This window comes from Molothrus aeneus, chromosome 10 (assembly GCF_037042795.1).
Source record: "Molothrus aeneus isolate 106 chromosome 10, BPBGC_Maene_1.0, whole genome shotgun sequence".
NCBI lineage: Eukaryota > Metazoa > Chordata > Aves > Passeriformes > Icteridae > Molothrus > Molothrus aeneus.
This window is the reverse complement of record NC_089655.1, coordinates 2299682-2316974: the sequence shown is the minus strand read 5'-3', so window position 1 is coordinate 2316974 and position 17293 is coordinate 2299682. Positions and strand designations below refer to the sequence as shown.

General features: G+C 46.8%; 1 protein-coding gene across 5 annotated transcripts in view; it reads right to left on the bottom strand.

Annotated features, from left to right (window-relative positions):
* Nucleotides 1-7086: 7086 nt before the first annotated feature.
* Nucleotides 7087-17293, bottom strand: part of ST6GAL1 (ST6 beta-galactoside alpha-2,6-sialyltransferase 1) — a 45251-nt gene continuing 35044 nt past the window's right edge. For all 5 annotated transcript variants that reach the window (XM_066556884.1, XM_066556885.1, XM_066556888.1 and 2 more), the window contains 3 exons: nucleotides 12511-12612; nucleotides 11137-11311; nucleotides 7087-8526 (listed from right to left, as the gene is read on the bottom strand). In XM_066556884.1, the coding sequence (XP_066412981.1) occupies nucleotides 8285-8526; nucleotides 11137-11311; nucleotides 12511-12612 (519 nt within the window). In that variant the 3' untranslated portion in view covers nucleotides 7087-8284. The remainder of the gene's footprint in view (nucleotides 8527-11136; nucleotides 11312-12510; nucleotides 12613-17293) is intronic.

Here is a 17293-nt window from a genome sequence, read left to right as displayed (position 1 = left end):
TGTATCCACCTCCATTTGTACCAGGGATGCAAAAACTCTGCCCTTGGAGTGTCCTTGTGCTGAAAGCAGCGTGGTGCTAAGCTCCCACACACACTTGGTACAATGCTGGTGTCTCCTCCTCGGTTCTGTAAAATTCCTTCACGGCTGCATCCCTCTCCTCACCCTCAATCAGCTTCTTGCTGCCTTACACCCTCAGCTGCAGCACAGCACGAGGCTGAACTTTGCTGTGTTTATTGTTTTTTCTCTAAGCAGCTCCCCTGTAAGAATCCCCCCTACACACACAGTGACAGCTGGGCACAGAGGGAATTTGAGCCTGCTGACAAATCTCACTTTGCAGAAAAACAAAGCATGACTTCAGGTGATGGGATAGCTCAGCTGCTTTTAATCTGTGTATCAGCTTTTCCAAAGATGCTTTACTGCTTACACTGGCAGATTAGTGAATAAAAGCACCCATGTCATGCTGAGGCTATGGAAATATCAAGCACAGCTCTACAGAAACCATCTGCTCCCAGGAAGGGGTGGATAGAGAACAGGGATGGGATCACACCACAGGTACACAAGGCTTGCAGAAAGAAGCACAGAGGTTTCATAAAGAACAAACCCACAGCCATCACTGCCCCTTTCCAGCCCTTGGAGAATTTTTGGGGCAGGGGAAGGTGCAGTGGGGGGGACACAGCTGCATGGAGCAGGAATCTGGGTGCCAGCGTGGCCATTGCAACACAAGCTTTGTTTTAATATTAATAGTTATTCAAGAGAACTGAAGATTAACCAAGCTTAAAACTATTTCCTGCACTGTTCATTTTATGGCAAACAGTGGTAAAAATAGCTGATTTCTTGACACACCACTTCCTTGTTCACACATACCAGCAGGGCTACTCATTTGCTATTTTTTCCATTCTCTGCCATATATGACAGTGCTGCATTATAGCACCATCATTATATTTCTTTATTAACTAAAAGTGTACAGTTAAGCTGGAGTCAATCAGAATTCCTTCAGGGCACAGGTTTACGTGTCTAGAGGCAGGAAGGCATCAGGCCAGGGACAGGGATGAAACTCTCACCATGAAGCCTGGAGCAGCACAGCCTCACCAAGGCCCAGCTTCCAGCCAGGTGTCCCCCCAGAGCCACTGACACTCACTTATTCTCCCTTGGTTTGCATTGCCCATGACAAGGGCTGAGATCTGCAGAGACCTCCCTCCTTCCTTGGAGGACACAGCAGGGAGGAGATGGTTCCATTGCTCTGTCACCAGGAAAAGTTTCTGAGTTGCATGCTAGTGACAAACACAGAGGTTGGCATTGCTGCAGGGCAGGTCTGCCCAGAGCCCCCCACCTCACCCCAGTGTCCCAGCAGTGACAAGTCCATCCAGCAATGACTGTGTGGGCTCAGTTTAGGCAAACATATCCACTTTAGGGCTCTTCTTTTGCATCCCTCACCAGTAGGGCAGTCAGATGGCAGAGTGCAAAGCACCACTGCCAGCTACAGCTGTGTCACCTCCATCTGGGGGTGGAATGGCCCAGAGCAGGAGGCCCTGTGCCCACCCTGGGACACCTCAGACCTCCACACAAGATCAGCAGAGAAGCTCAGAGGCACCAGCTCAGCTGTGGGGTGAGCTCAAAGACAGCTCAGGCTCTCTCAGAGAGCTCAGCCCTCAAAGCCAGCTCAGCAAGGCTGCAGTGGTTTGGACATGATGGGGCATTTACAGCACCTCCAGAACCCAGCTGGACACAGGAGCTCAGGCTGCTGCCAGGATACACAACTTACCCACACATTTACCCTGTGCCAAAGCCAAATCTGCATCTCATAGTCTCAGTCACTCACCAATCTCCCTACACAAACAAGGTCTAGAACTGGAAGCAGGAAAGAAAAACAAATAAGAGACTGCATATCTTATTTATGCAAATTATAACTCTTATTAAAAATAAGAAAAGAGTTTATCTAACCTATGGGTCACAACTAACTTGGTCAGAGTCAAATTATCTGCCATGACAGTTCAACAAGATTAAATTGCTTCTTGTCAAAACTGCTTTGAGCATCTCAGTTTTAACAAAACAATTTTTTTGTTGTTTCTCATAAATTCTTTGGCTTCAGTCCTGGTTCACACATCCCGTAAAAACAGCCTTAAATTGGCACCTGGGACAAGACAGCATCTTCCAAATTCCCTATAAAACCCTGTTCCCCTAGCAAGAAACTGCTCTGCACTTTGTCCCAGGCACTGGAGGTCCAGCCTTAACCATTTGCTCAGCCTTTTTCCTAAATTCCAGTGCAAACCCCCCTCTCACACACTTACTTAAGGACTGTGTGCCTTTAATGTATCTTTGGTAAATCAAAAAATAATCAAGTAGGATAATGTCTGTGAAGATACCCATGGATAAAACAGGCAGCTGAGAGGGGAGACAGATTCTCAATTCATGAAAATGATTTATAGCTTCCTTGATGGGAGGACACTTCAGTGCCTTATCCCAGTTAAAGATCAGCTTCTGTTTTTTGGGAGTATTTTATGTGGTAATGCAGCCATCTGGCTTTTCTGAATGGGTGTGGAACACTCAGCTGAGCAGGAGAAAACTAAGGAAGTTCCCTCTCTGTATACTTGTTAAAATTAGTGTTTATGTAATACTTCAGGCACCAGAAATAACAGTGATTTTGTAATATACAAACTACACACTGAGCCTGCAATTCTGTTTTCCTATTTTAATGCTGCTGGATATACCTGAAACTGGCTTTTAATGAAATACAGCCTACTTTCACACATATTAGTAATTTTTATTTTCTTTTGGGAAATGAAATGAGTGCTGCAAATGCTGGTATCACTTCCACCATAATTCCACCTGCCTTTCATTTGTCTTTAACTCCCAGAGAAAGCCTCAGCCATTCCCCATTTTGACAAGTCACATTTCTAGACCTGAAACGACCCAGGGCATTTCAGTGTGGCATTCACATTCTCTGATAAAATCCCTTCACCCAGGATTTCTCTCCTGGGAAGCTGAGAGGCCTCAGAGAAAAGGAAAACAATTCTGATCTCATTTGCTTCTCCTGTGCTGTGCTGATGTGGAATGTGTTTGGAGATTGGTTACCCACAGGTGATTGTTCCATTGGATTCTGCTGGGAGTTGTTTTCACTCTTTGCCCAATCAGGGCCAAGCTGTGTCGGGGCTCTGGAAAGAGTCAGGAGTTTTCATGATTATCTTTTTAGCATTCTGTAAGTGTCCTTTCTGTATTCTTTAGTATAATGTAAAATTCTTTAATATAGTATAGTATCATAAAGTAATAAATGAGCCTTCTGAGAACATGGAGTCAGTCAGCTGCATCATTCCTGCCTTCATTGGGACATTCCCAGCAAATACAATAATTCAGCATCACCAGAGTGGTACAAGGTAAGCACCCATGGAGGGCTCTGTGTGAACTGCTGGGGGTTGGAACAGGAGATAACCCCAGCAGAGCTGTCCTGGAGCAGGATTAGCAAAGTTTGGCAGATTTAATCCCCTTGTTACAAGGACCCTTTTGTTTGTCACAGGTTAGAACCAGTGCTGGCCATGGAAGCACCTCGCTGTTGTTTTTGTAAAGGATGCCAGGGCCAGGCAGGAAAAGCACCGTGAGGTATTTGCAGGAATGGAAATAAAGACATTCCAAGTTGGTTTTGTTCCCATAGGCACAGCTTTCCATGCACACTGACATCCAAAACCAGCAGCACATTCAGACCTGGATGGAAACAGCAAGCCAAGCTCACTGGGGTTTGGGAAGTGTCTGTTTCTGCTCCAAGAGATCCAACTTCTGCCAGAAGTCACTCACTCCAAACCACTTTCAGTCCACTCCCTCTGCTCCTGCCCTTCTCTGGCTTTAAGAGACTTCTTTGGAACAAATTGCATTAAACAAACACTTTTTCAAACTATCTCTCATGCCTGATTTTCCCTGCTCATCTTCCATTCTGCTTTTGCAAACATCCATGTATCTTCCTAAAACATATCTTGAACTGAGGAATTTTTCATTTTTTCAAATACTCATTGCTTAATTTTTCTCCCTAATTTTTTCTCCCTAAATCAGTCTTCTTCATTGTACACCAAACACAAGTTAGTGGTAGAGCACTAAGCTTCACATCCAGCTGGCTGTCAAAAGATGCAATTTAAATTAACTGCTCCCTTTAGCACACATGAAGCTACAAGCTAACTGTAACCAAATGAACACACAGATGCAAACCCTTGCAAAACTTGGAGACAAATCCCTGCAGAGGTGACATCCTGGAGGATGAGGAGCAGCAGGAGCCACCTACTTACAGAGGGAAGGATTTCCCTACAGAGAGAAGGATTTCCCTACAGAGAGAAGGATTTCACAGGACCTGGGTGGAAGATGAGAGGTGCCAAGGCTGGCCCCTGGAAGGGCTCCTTCCCCTCTCAGTGGAAGGGAGGAAGGTGCTATGTTAGCAACCTTCTAGAACAATCCCCTGAAAGAAGCCTTGCACACCACTGCCACAACAGCCCAGAAGTTGTGCATGACAGGATCTGAGCATTAGACAGCAGATCCCCTCCAGCGCTCCTGTGCATCGAGGCCACTTTCCAGAGCTTTCACAAGGCAAGGCTGTTTAGCAGCTCACTGAGCTTAGGTCCAAAGGAGAAGCAGCAGTTTGCTTAGAGCTGAGAGAGACACACTTTCACCTTCATCTGCACTTCCAAAACCAAGCTAGAATTAAGCACATCCTCTTCCTTTCAAGTTCTGTCTTCAGAAAGGATCTGTAGCTCCTTCTGAAGTGGGGCACAGTAACAGTTGCCTCCTCAAGCCAGGTCTCATAAACTCTTGGAGGTCCATTACTCACCCAAGATAGCTCAGCTACCTTTGGAGGCATAAAATCAGCAGGATGGCTTCTACTGCAGTGTTGGAAACAAAAAGGTTTAATAAAAGGCAGAATAACAAACTCTTTGCAGGCAAAAACTAATCCAGGTGTAAGAGGTTCTTTCTCCTGGTAATACACCTCACAAAAGCCTTTAGTTTCTTTGTTCTCTTCTTTTCTAGTAAATTGCTTAGGCAGGACTTTTTGGCTCCTGTCCAATTGACCATCCTTAAGTTTGAGGTGAAGTCCCCCAGGTCCTATGAGGTGTCTTTTTACCCTTGAGGAGAGAAACTTCTGGGCTTCTCTCCTTTTTAAGGGGACAAAGGCCAATTTTATCACTCCCTCAACAGGGGCCGCATTCCTATAGGGCACAAACTCAGCTGGGTCTCAGCATTTCCCAGGGAGCTCAGGAGCTGCAGAGGATGCCCTGCTGAAGCAGGTAACCCCACAAACTCCAATCTTCACCTCTCCTATCAATGCACAGGGAGAGGAACAAGGTATGCACACCAATTATCTGCTCCAAAGTGAAGCCTGATGCTTCCATACTGTGCCTTGTGTCATCACCTGCTGAAAGTGCTGCAGATTCCCTGCCAGGTTGGTACAATTCACAAGTGAAATCAGACACCCACAGCTCTGGGCAGGAGTGCCAGACTTCACAGAGAGGAGGAGGATGAGCCATCATGCCTGTGCCCACACCTTCAGCTGCCTGCAAGCACAGGAACAAAGGCTGGGGCAGCTCCTGTTTCTTTTCAGGGAGTGCCACCATGTATCTCTTTAACCATCACTGCTGATTTACTGTGGGTTGTCAGATTTTCCCACTCACCCACTCCATTCTTCTCAGGGCACCTAGGATGGGTGTGTTGACTCAGGTGCATACAGTTTGAATTTCTGGGACTTTTCTCCTCTTTTCTTCAGTGAAAGCAAACCACAAAAACCCACAGGCAGCTTTGTCAGCCCAGACAATGAAAAATCTTCAATGACAACCAAGTCCAGTGTTCCCCTGCCAGTAACATCCTGTCATTCCTTCCACCTCACCCAAACACTTCCTCCATGTCCAGCCATGAACTGCTGACAGTGGCACTCACCTCCTCTGGCCAGATAATCTCTTCCCACCCATGTCCCTGCCTCTCTAAAAAAGCAAAGCCAAAGAGGAGTAAATGGAAATATTTTCCAGCTTTCCCATACAGTTACAGAGCATCCTTCCCAGTCCTTAGTCCTTCAGTGGCTAACAGTGTTGCCCTTTCCCCCTTTCTACATGGACAGAAAGCTGTTCACTCTGGAAGTGGTGAAGACTGCAGGAGAACAAGACTTTTGTTACCATCTAGCTGTTACTGCCCACTAAACTATAACTGGCTCTTTTAAATACCAGATTTGTCATCACTTACACTTTATACTAGATTTCAATCTAGGCAAACAAAAAAAAAGGGAAAAAAGAGGGTTATCACTGGCTTATTTTATGCTCTGTCATAATTCCTGTAAAACTCTGTTTAGACTGTAAATGAATCAAATGGAATGTTGGATGTAGCTAAAACTGTTAGCATAACATTTGAAATTCCATGCTCAGTGCAAGACTACTGGCCCTAAGTAACTGAGGGTTGTGAGAGATCTGGGGAATCTGTTGGACATTTTGTCTCCTTGCAGGAGCCCTGCAGGGGAGCAGGTGGGTTTGGGAGCCCAGGTGAGCAGCAGGCAGACTGTGCTTCCATCCATCCATTACACAGCCTGAGCCAGGGAGGGTGCCTGGGCTGGTCTGCACAGTGGGGGAGTTGGGGGAAAATAATATTGTGAGAATTAACAGATGAAACAGCCTAGGAAAAAAGTCAGAAGCTATTTGAATCTCAACTAAACACACAGTAAGAAGGCAAATTGTTGTGGCAGATACCTCCTTGATGTAAGGAACAGAGAGGTAGGGCTGTCAAAACCCAAGAGTGGAGATGGGAGAGGATTACTGTGGCTCTCCCAAGCAACCCCTCATGGCTTTTCCACTGTAAGCTCCCTCTGCCCCTGGCAGTGCAAAGGAATGGTTTCCAAGCTGCCTTCCTTGCATTCCATAGTGGAACGTGGTGCTCCTGAGCAGTGGTGCAAGGACCTGGACCTTTGTACCTGTATGAAGTTTGTGAACACTGCCAAGAGATGGGTGTGCAGAAAGGCAGCCCCGAGCTGGAGGAGCAGCAGGGCTGAATGGGCAGGGAGCAGCTGTGCCTGCAGTGGCACAAATCCCCAGGACCATGGGACAAGACATTTAACACTCACCAAAACCAGGCCAATGACTTCACAGGATTTATTCAAAACAGGAGAAAGCTTTCTTGACAGACCTGATGAAACACACGAGTACAGAAGACAGAAGGTGTTCTCACCAACACCCTGAGATTGCAGAGCTTTCCCTTCCACCTTGCTCCACAGGAGTCCCTGGAGCAGAAGCAGCTGCCCTTCTCAGCTCTGCCTGTGTTTCAGCATGAGAAGCAGAGCATGCTCTCCCTCCCCACCACTCCTGAAGCATGGAAGTGGCAAACCTGCTCCCCACCTATGCAGAAAAGCACACAGCAGTCAAGAGATCCCCTGTGTTGGCCTGCAGAGGGCTGGAACTCATCTAGCAGCAGCTCTGTGGTGTTTGTATTAATGGGTACAGCAAGTAATTCAACAATTGCAAAGGTAGAGAGCAGAGAGCTGGAAAAAGGCACCGACTTCCAGTGTGTTCTCCCATTTGTGCCTTGGAGCATCTTCCCAAAACCTTTCTGATCATAAGGGTTCTTCTGTACCAAGCCCAGCACTGTACTGGAAAAGTAAATGATTACTAAAATTTATTTTAAATTATTAAAAAAGAAAGAATAAAAAGTCTTGCAAGATTCACTGAATTATGAATTGCTTTCCTCTTCCTTTGCCAAAAATGTCACCTGAGTGGTTTCAGAAGTCTTACAATTTGCAAGGAAGTTCACAGACTGTTTATAAAATCAAATATTTTGGATTAGAAGTGTCACTTATCATTACACAGCTTGACAGCATTTCCATAAATCATCCCTAATCTGAAGAGCCCCTGACTATGGGAACAAATATTAAACAATTTTTCATGTTTCCCAATGGCCCGGGTTTTTGGCTGTCACAATCCCTTTGAAGCAAACCGAACTATGTTCACTGTATGATCCTGACTTGTGCAATCTCTGCTTAGAAAGCCTCTCCTGTGCCTCCCCTACCCTGTCATCAGCTGAGATGAAGCCAGAGGTGTCCACGTGCTGCAAGAGCCTGGCTCCACTGAGAGTCCATTTATTGCAGTGACTCATGCAGCTCAGTGGCTGTACCACAAAGAGCCTTACAGCTCAGAGCTGGTCAACAAAGTCCTAAGAGCAAGCCTTGCTACGTGGAAGAGCTGTCAAAACACACCAGTGCTTAGACCTAACAAATCTGACAACCCTGATTTAAAAAGTGCTTTGAAAGTCAAGGAAAACTAAACCCAGTAAAACCAATCTGTCAGCACTGCACTTTGCGGAAGCCAGGCAGGGTGACTTTGCCATGAGTGTAGATGTCCTCATCCGTGCCCTGGTTCATGTGCTTCACCAGGTTCTTCTCAAACAGGAGGGGGTGGTAGGCTCCCATGGTGCAGGCGTGGTCGTGGAACTTCTGGTAGTAGTGGCAGATGTCTGTCTGCCGCTTGGAAGGGAGGAACTCGTACACGTCCACCTGGTCACACAGCGTCATCATGAGCACAATGCCTGGGGGGACAGAGAGCAGCACCCCAGTCACACCTGAGACAGCAAGAAACACTCCAGAGGGACAGGCAGCTCCAAGGGGAAGGGTTTCTGTTATTAACCCCAGTCACACCAGAGACAGCAAGAAACACTCCAGAGGGACAGGCAGCTCCAAGGGGAAGGGTTTCTGTTATTAACCCCAGTCACACCAGAGACAGCAAGAAACACACCAGAGGGACAGGCAGCCAGCAGGGAGCAGGCAGCTGCAAGTGTCCTAGGTTGACTATATGATGATTTTATCCCCAGTTGTCTGCTCTGTTTATGCTGAATAATACGTTTTGCACCTTTAGGACTTGTTCCAGAGAGTGAAGGGGGGAGAGAAGAAGCAGCAGTTTGTTTTCTGCACTCACTCCTCCACATTCCTGCTCCTGGACTGTGCTGTCTGTGGATGGACAGACAGCAGGACAGAGCTCTCCTTTGCTTTAGTTAGTTGTAGCTTGCTGAGGCAAAGAAGTTCCCTGGACTGTGGTTTTTTCCCTTTTCTTTGGAGCTGTTCAAACCTGCTCTGGACTGAACACCCAGCAGAGCACAGGCAGCTCCACCTGTGGCCACCGGGCTGGGCCTGGCCTGTGACATTTCCAGCACTGAGGGACTGATCAGAGACTGAGTGAGCTGAGCTGCAACCTGGGGAGGGACTTCCTCAGTTTGTCATCTCTTTTGGAGCAACAAGGGGTTTTATTGTTTGATATTGTTTAGGTTTTATTGTTTAATAAACAGGTTTTTTCCACTTTTCTCCAAGGAGGTATTTTCTCCCAAACTGGTTGGTGGGAAGGGCCGATTGAATCTGCTTTCCTAGAGGAGCCCCTTTGGGGGTTCTCTGCAAAATTTGCTCTGAACCAGGACAAAGGGGAAGGGTTTCCATTATTAACATTCAGAGCACAGGGGCAGGGAACAAGTCTGGCCAGACAGGGCTCTTTTCTGAAGCCCTCCCTTGCCAAGTGTATGATCAAGATGATTTCAGCTGATTGTTTACACTGACAGCCATGCCAAAAGGACAATTTTTAAGAGTGCTACCATTATCTGTGACCTTCATGGAAACCTGGGTGTCTGCCAAGCGTGCACTGCAATTAGCTGATCCGAACAGCCCATCTCAAACCTGCCTGGATAAGCAGAGATGAGACCTTCACATTTGTCCCAGCTGCCTCTCGTGAGTGCAGGGAACATGGAAGGGCCTGTGCTGGGAGATGCTCAGAGACTGAGCAGCCTCTGCTCTTCAGGCTCCTGGAGCAGAGCAGTGCTGCCCTCCTGTGTCTTGTCACCCGAGGACATCACACCAGGCAGTGCTGGGCACAGCCAGATCGGATGGAAGCCACAGTTACCAGCTACTTTTCTTCTAAGTGCAAGAAATAGCAAGAATACAGCAGAGAAACTGAATCAGTGTGTAACATCACAGAAAATTCATGCAGTATCTGAGACAGCAGGGACCATGAGGAACTGTAAGACATTAAAAGAACCTAAAGTAGATTTTGAACATGTCTTCATCCACCTTTTCAAATGAAAAATTTCCATCACACTCAGGACTTCCAGGGAACACAGAGGTGGAAACTGGAACTCATCTATGCCCTTGAATTTGGCAAGGTGATTTGCTTTACAAAGCAAAAAGCAAGAGGATTTGGCCCAAAGCTAAGCCCTGGAGGAACTGCTGTTTACATATGTGTCTTCAAGCCCATAACTCCAGTTAACAATTCTGCTGCTGAAGTCACTGACTGTGCTGTTACACAGCTGCTCTACACACATCCAAGCAATGATGCAGTGATTTAATAGGTGCTGGGCCTGGCAAAATCATGAAGCAGCTCTGTTTACACAGAGACAGAAAATGCCTCTGCCCCAGCAGTGATGAACAGAGGTGGGAGCAGACAAAGGGTGGAAAGCACAGCAGTTGGACAGTCTGTGGCAAACAAGACTCTACATCTATGCTGTGATTTCAAATACATGGCAGCTTCCCCAGAGGTTCACTCCTTTTCATTCAGCTGGTCATGAGAGCTGCTCTCCACCAAGCAGGAAAATGTTTGCAACAGCAGAATGTAAAAAGGAGTTGCTTTGCTGAGGAGAGCATATCACTGACCTTTTCAGGGCAACTATTCAGTCTGACCTTCCACAGACCCCCAGTAAGTCTTTATACACATACACACATGTATATTTATATATAAATAATATATGGAAAAGAAACAGGCACACCCTTAGAATTAATTTACAGTAATCAGATTTATTTGCCTGAGCAGATCTGAGCCTGCAGGAAACACATCCTTCCTCTTGCACCCTGTGGGAAGTGCTCTGGCACTAGAAGCTACAAATCCTAGAGACTGTCCCAGTGTTGCAGCCTGCTCTCCTGTTTCCACCTGGAACTGGGCCATGTTTGTGACTGCTGTTTCAGAGGGGTGCTGAAACCACTTACTTTAACACAACTGAGCTGCTGCTCTCAAGACAGGAAGCTTAAATTTTGGCACAGGACAAATACTGTAAAAACAACTCTGATAAGCACCATAAATTTGCAGGCAGGAACTCTCCAAGAAGGCATCTTGGAGAGTTCCTGCCTGCAAACTGAACCAGAAGTTTAGAGGGCAATTATCTTACCAAGCATTCCTGATGATGGTGGATTAGGCTGAATATGCTCCAGGGAATTCTCCTGCAGAATGTCCCAGAGTTGCCACTGCATTTTGGGATTCAGGATGTAGAAGGGCTGCTCTGGATGTGCTCTACGATACGCCTTATAGCTTTCAAAAAAGTTGTAATCTGGTTTTCTGTACCACTGCAAAACAGAAACAGGAGGTCAGATTCTTTATTTCTGGCCCACTCTACTGTAAGCAACAGGAAACAAGGATGAGTGAACCTGCTGCTGCTGGGGAAGAAGATCCTGCCACACCCTCAACTCACTGTCCCCCTGGGTCACTGTGGTGAGCTGACTCAGTAAACAGAGCAGGGAAACCCCAAATCTCAATGAATGGTAATTCAATTTTGTAATTTCATTTTGCGCTCCCCAACAGCAGACAATGTTGAAAACTCTGCCTTAAATGTTCCAGACCCAGACCCTTCTCCACATTGCAATACCAAGCAGCATATTCTGCAGGTAAGTGCTCCCAGCTCAGCTTCTTGAACCAGGCTGAGCTGATTTGCACCCTTAAATTTCCCCTTTCAGTAAAAACTAGGAATGGTTTACATTTTCCTAAAGTCATTTTGAGATTTTTTTTCCCAATGTTAGAAATAGCCCATCCTGGTTTTACTGACTCTTAAACATGCTGTCCATGGCCCCTTATGCCTCCTGGAGCTGTGGGACCAGGCACAGAAATAAATATCAGTAAGGAAATATGAAATGGAGACCAAAGAAAGAATGCAAAGACCTCTCAGTTACAGCCAGAATTTAAAATAAAAGTAAAGAATGGACTATTCACTCCTACCTGCTTTCACTGTGAGCCTCCAGAGCTCATCATATATCAAACAATGCTTTTTTGTACTCAAAAATCAAAAGTGAATTGCCAAGGGGATTGCACACCCACAGGTGAAAGCTGACACAGACCTTCAGAGGGTTTCCCAATCCATTCATAATGCATCAAGTATATCCCATGGCTGACTGCTACTTGAAATATCCAAGCATCAACCACCAGCAAATCTTAGATTAACTGTCAGAGAGAGGAAATCATCCTGTAATGAGACACCTGCTGCAGCCAGCAGTGACCTCCTCCCTGTGCCATCAGCCCATGGGAAAGTAAAGGTGGTGACCCATTATTCTTGGCCTGAGGCCCTTCACAGGGATCAGAAGCAGGCAAGAGTTTTCTTAGGAGCACTCAGCCATGGGGTGCTCACAAAAGTACACACAGATATATCCATAAAACAAAAAGGCAAACAAGAAAGGCCTTGGAATGAGTGATTGCACATTAGGAGGAAGTGGTTTAACAGAAGCACTTCAAAGCATGTGAATCTGATTTTATTTACAAAAAACCTCAGCCTTACCTCATGAATTTCTGCATGATATGGTGCTGGATCCCAGACAATTAAGATTCCAGTGTTATATAATGGTTCTCTCAGGAACTGCTGCTCTTCAACAGTTACAAGCTTGGAAAACAACAACAGATACATTGACATGCAGTATACTATCAGAATTAGCAGGCAGCCAAGCAATAAAACACCTGAAAATGGCCAGAGCCACCCCACTGCTGGTCACTGAGCATGGCTCCCTGTGTGCAGCAAGGACACAGCCCCAGCAATGCCCTTCCAACACCCAAGCCAGTCCTGCCTAGCAGCAAAGGACTTGGTGGAGAGTCACAGGAGAAGCTGCCATAATGCTTCCCAAGGTTTCCCATCCATCCATCCATCCATCCATCCATCCATCCATCCATCCATCCATCCATCCATCCATCCATCCATCCATCCATCCATCCATCCATCCATCTCCAGTAACACACCAAGGACAGGAGCTGCAGAGTGACCCAGGCTGTGTGAGGACCCCAGCACAACAGCAGCTGCTGCCAGTCCAGGCAGAGCCTAATGCAAATCCACTGTTGGATCCATCAAGAGCCTTCATTTTACCCAAAAAAGGCCTGCAGGTGGGTGGTTTCCCCCAGCAACAGGAACCCTGGCAGCCAGTGCTCAGCCTGCTGAGACCATCAGTGCAAGAGATGAGAGACTACAGCATCCCCAGCCAATCCTGCCTCATGCCAAGCCCCTCATTGCCTCTGTAGAGCAGGGAGGGGATGGCTCAGGCAGGGGAGGTTGGAATCTCTTGAGAGCAGCAATGAGAAGGAAAGCTTCAAACAGAGTTCTCTCTATACATAGAGAGACACAACCACCACTGCTTGGGACACCCAAGGGCAACCCAGGTTTGCAGCAGAAAGAAAACAATCCTAATCAAACAATTCATCTCCTGTCCTCCCCACCCACCCAAAGCCATAACCTGTATGGGCACAGCTCATAAACACTGAAATCATAAATCATACAAATGAACTTCCATTTGTCCTGATTTTCTCCACAGATCTAATTATGAGCTAGCCAATTAGTCCTTGAGCATCCTGGCTGCCTCAGCAGCTGGCTGCCTGCATGGCTGTCCCCAATAACCAGAGTACAAGGATGCTGCAGCCAGCCCAGATGGGAATTATTCCAAAAGCAAAAAGTTTCCTCACATCTGTTTTTAACTCTATAGGATTAGGCCTTGGCCTTGACCACATGCACTGCCTGGTTTAATTTCCTTACAGTAGCTAAGCTATCTAGGTCACTGACAGCTGGAGTGTGCAGTGCTGCAGGTGTGGACACCAGGGGCAAAAAGGGGCACAGCAGCTGGCACCAGCCATCCCCTCAGCTGGCCACAGGTGGGATGGAGCACGTGCACTTTATTTCCATTGTTTCCTTAGCCATGCGTGTTGGCAAAGGTACTCGAACCCTGAGAGAGCTGTGACAGGCACAAAAGCAAAGGGACAAGAAACCAGGTGGGCAGCACCTCCACAGCCACTGTTGGCTGTGTGCTCCCACACACTGGAGCTGGCTCTGGGCACTCCCTGCTAGCTATCAGTCACTGAACCTGTCTGCTGAAGGGATCTGGCTCCCCATTTACCCTCAGTGTCCATTTGGTGTTGAATAGTGACTGATTCTTTCTAAGTAGTAAAATTATTTAAATTACTACATGTCTTGCCCAGATTTTTGATCCTAATTAGTCAAGTGATCTACTGGTTTTCTGGTTCCTTCTGGTTACCAGCTCCCTGTGTAACAGGATCTTGGTAATACAGTCCCTATCCTCTTAGTACATTTACTGGCCACATCACAATGATTTCCTTCTTTCCTGCTAGCAGCAGTCAACGTCCTGCAATGTAAACATGCTCTCCTTTCCCACCACAGCCTTCCTCCATTCCACTGATGTGCTATCTCCTTTCTCTTCCTCCCTGCAGACTGTCAGTGCCAATAACAGCAAAGGCAGCCAAAGCAGAGAGTGCTCTCTGTGACAGCAAGAAGCCAGCCCAGGAGAACTGGAAACAAGGGCTGGGAAGAACAAGGTGCTGCGGCCCTTGGTCAGCTCTGCAGAAAGGAGCTGTGTCCTCCAGCATGACATTGGCACCCCCTCACGTGTACTTCTGCCCTTGTTTTTGCAAGATGTGACTGCTTTCCCAGGGCAAATCAATGCTTTGTGTCAGACTGCAGGAAAACATGCCATTCAAAAAGCAGCAGTACAGATGAACCAGTCAAGGCCTGAGAAAATAAATGAGGCAATATTAAATAAATTCTTTATTTAGAACAACTATGAAGCTTGTGGGCCTGCAAGCATATTCTCAGATCTGGAGTTCCCAAATTTCTTGCCTTCCTGTCAGTACCAATCCATTAATCTTTCCCTATGCACACAGATGTACAAGATACTCCACTCTACTCTTAAACACTGCCCCCATGCATGCCCTAGAGACTGGCCAGAAAATTAGAGAAAATTATCTTAAAATAATTATTAAGAAACTCAGGGCCACTGGCTATGTGTGCCAAAGGGATATTACTCAATACAGACCAGCTTTGACAGATCAGATTTAGGAGATCCCATTTCCTTCACTTTGGCAGCAGACTGAGGTTGATCAGCAGTGAGAGCCAAAATAAAAGCAGCCAAGCCCCAAACCCATCCCTTTTCTCAGTTACAACACAAGAAAAGCCAGCCCAGAACAAGAACAAATTAGAGCTTGTCCAGTACCTGATGTTTGTAAGAGCTCTGGGCAAGGCAAGATAAGGCACAGCTCCTGCAGAAAGCTAAAAGGATAATGTGATCAGGCCACCCCACTAACAAGAAGGTTTAACTGATGTCACCAAGACTGAAAACAGCACTGAACCATTCAAAGTGCAAATAAAAACATGTAAAAACCCAGGCTTCCAATCCAATGGTGTCTGAAGTTAAAGTGCAGTCAGAGCTGCTCATTTCAGAAACCCCAGATGAGAGACTCCTGCACTACACACATGGAAAACATCTTTTTCCCTGGTCAGCAGCCAGATCAATGCTGCCTTTTGAGTCAACTTCAGCCTCTAAAAACTGCAGCAATATTGTTCTCCCTGCAAGTGAAGTTTCCTGAGCTGGGGTCTCCACTCAGAGGGAACATCAGCCATGACTGCAGGCTGATCTCATGGAGAACAGAAGCACTGGAATGACGTGGCTGTAACTCCACTTGGTCCAAAGCAGGAGAATCCACACGGAGAGTCCTATCATAGCTGTACAAGCACACAGTTACCCTCCTCCCTGAGCAGATAACACTGACAGCACATAGGTCATGCACTGTAAGCTTGGCCATGAGCACATCCTCCAAAGAAAGTTTACTTAAGTGATAACACCTATCTGACATCAGAAAAATACACAGAGACAGGAAAGATTAAAAAAAAAAAAAGAAAAAAAAAAGAAAAATGTCAAACAGGGCACAGGATTCAGCAGCCAGATCTGTCTGCTCAAACCAGACTGGTTCAGAAAGAACAAACTGTCACCCTTCTGACTGGGGGTTTAATGCACAGGAACTGAGATGCAGCAAGCAACAGCAAGAGCACAGCAGCAAGTGAAGAGTGGCCCAAGAGCTGAAAGAGGTAGCAAAAACATTCACACAAGAAGCAAGAATATCTTTTAAAAGACACACAAAATGAAGGAGGCAAGCTGGTTACACATCAGCTCTGTCTTCTTGCCTTTGAAGAGGATGGACAACCTCCTGCTGCTGTTTTGAGAAACTTCAAACCTTGTTACACAGCAGCATCCATGCACTCCTCACACAGAGGCAGGTGAGAAAACTCCAGGCCTACAAATCTTACCTTTGGGGTAAGGAAAAGGAACTGCCTTTTTGGTTCAGGCTTACAAAAGCTACACTTCAGCCACTCATCTCTCCCTCACTCAGTTCCCTCAGCCTTCATGTGCCTACAACCTCCTCCTCCTCTTCCTCTCGTGGGGTGAGGAGATGCTTGTACTCAGTGCTGCACCAGGTCCTTTAACCAAGTGACTCCTGGCCTGTTCAGTCCTCCTCCATTCTCTCACCAGCACATCCTACTGTGATTTCCTCTTTTCTCTGCATGTCTACACTTGAAGATTCCTCCCCCCAGAAAGGACAACCATGAAGGGTGACGGGTCTGTGGAGGAAAGGTGCAAACACTCTGAGATGTGCCTACAAGAGCAAGGTCTCACTCTGTTGCTGGACAAGTGGCAGACTGACTCTGCTAATGCACTGTGGCACAGGGCTCTAACCCTGGAGAGTTTGGCCAAAGAAAATCAGCAAAGGGACACCTTGGTACCTACATGGAGCTCTCAAAGGCAGGGAAGATGTACCTCTGTGAGCAAGGCCTTGCATTAAAGGCACTTTTTGCCATGCTCGGCAATGAGGTCCTGGACCCACCAGAGCCCATCCCTCTCCTGGCTGTACACAGGCTACAGATTTACAGGTGGGTCTTTTGTAAAGTGCCTTCAGCCACGTAGCAACCCTGGTTAATGTGTTACCTACAGAGTCTGCAGCCTTTCTGGGCAGTGAAGAAACACTGTTCTTTTATTCAAAGCCACATCAACGTTCTTCATACCCATCTCTGGGGCAGGCACACCTCTCCTTGCTGACCTGCACTGGCAGAGCTGTTCCTGCCTCTCACTCCAAAGACACAGCAACAGCATGGAGCTGGCCTTCTTGTGCCTACACAGAGCCTTTGAGCAAAGACAAAACACAGAGTACCTTGGGCCTGCTGGAAATCACAAGTGCCAGTAGCCAGTGCCACTGCAGTCACCTCAGATTTACCAACTGTCCCCATTCCAAGGAGAGCC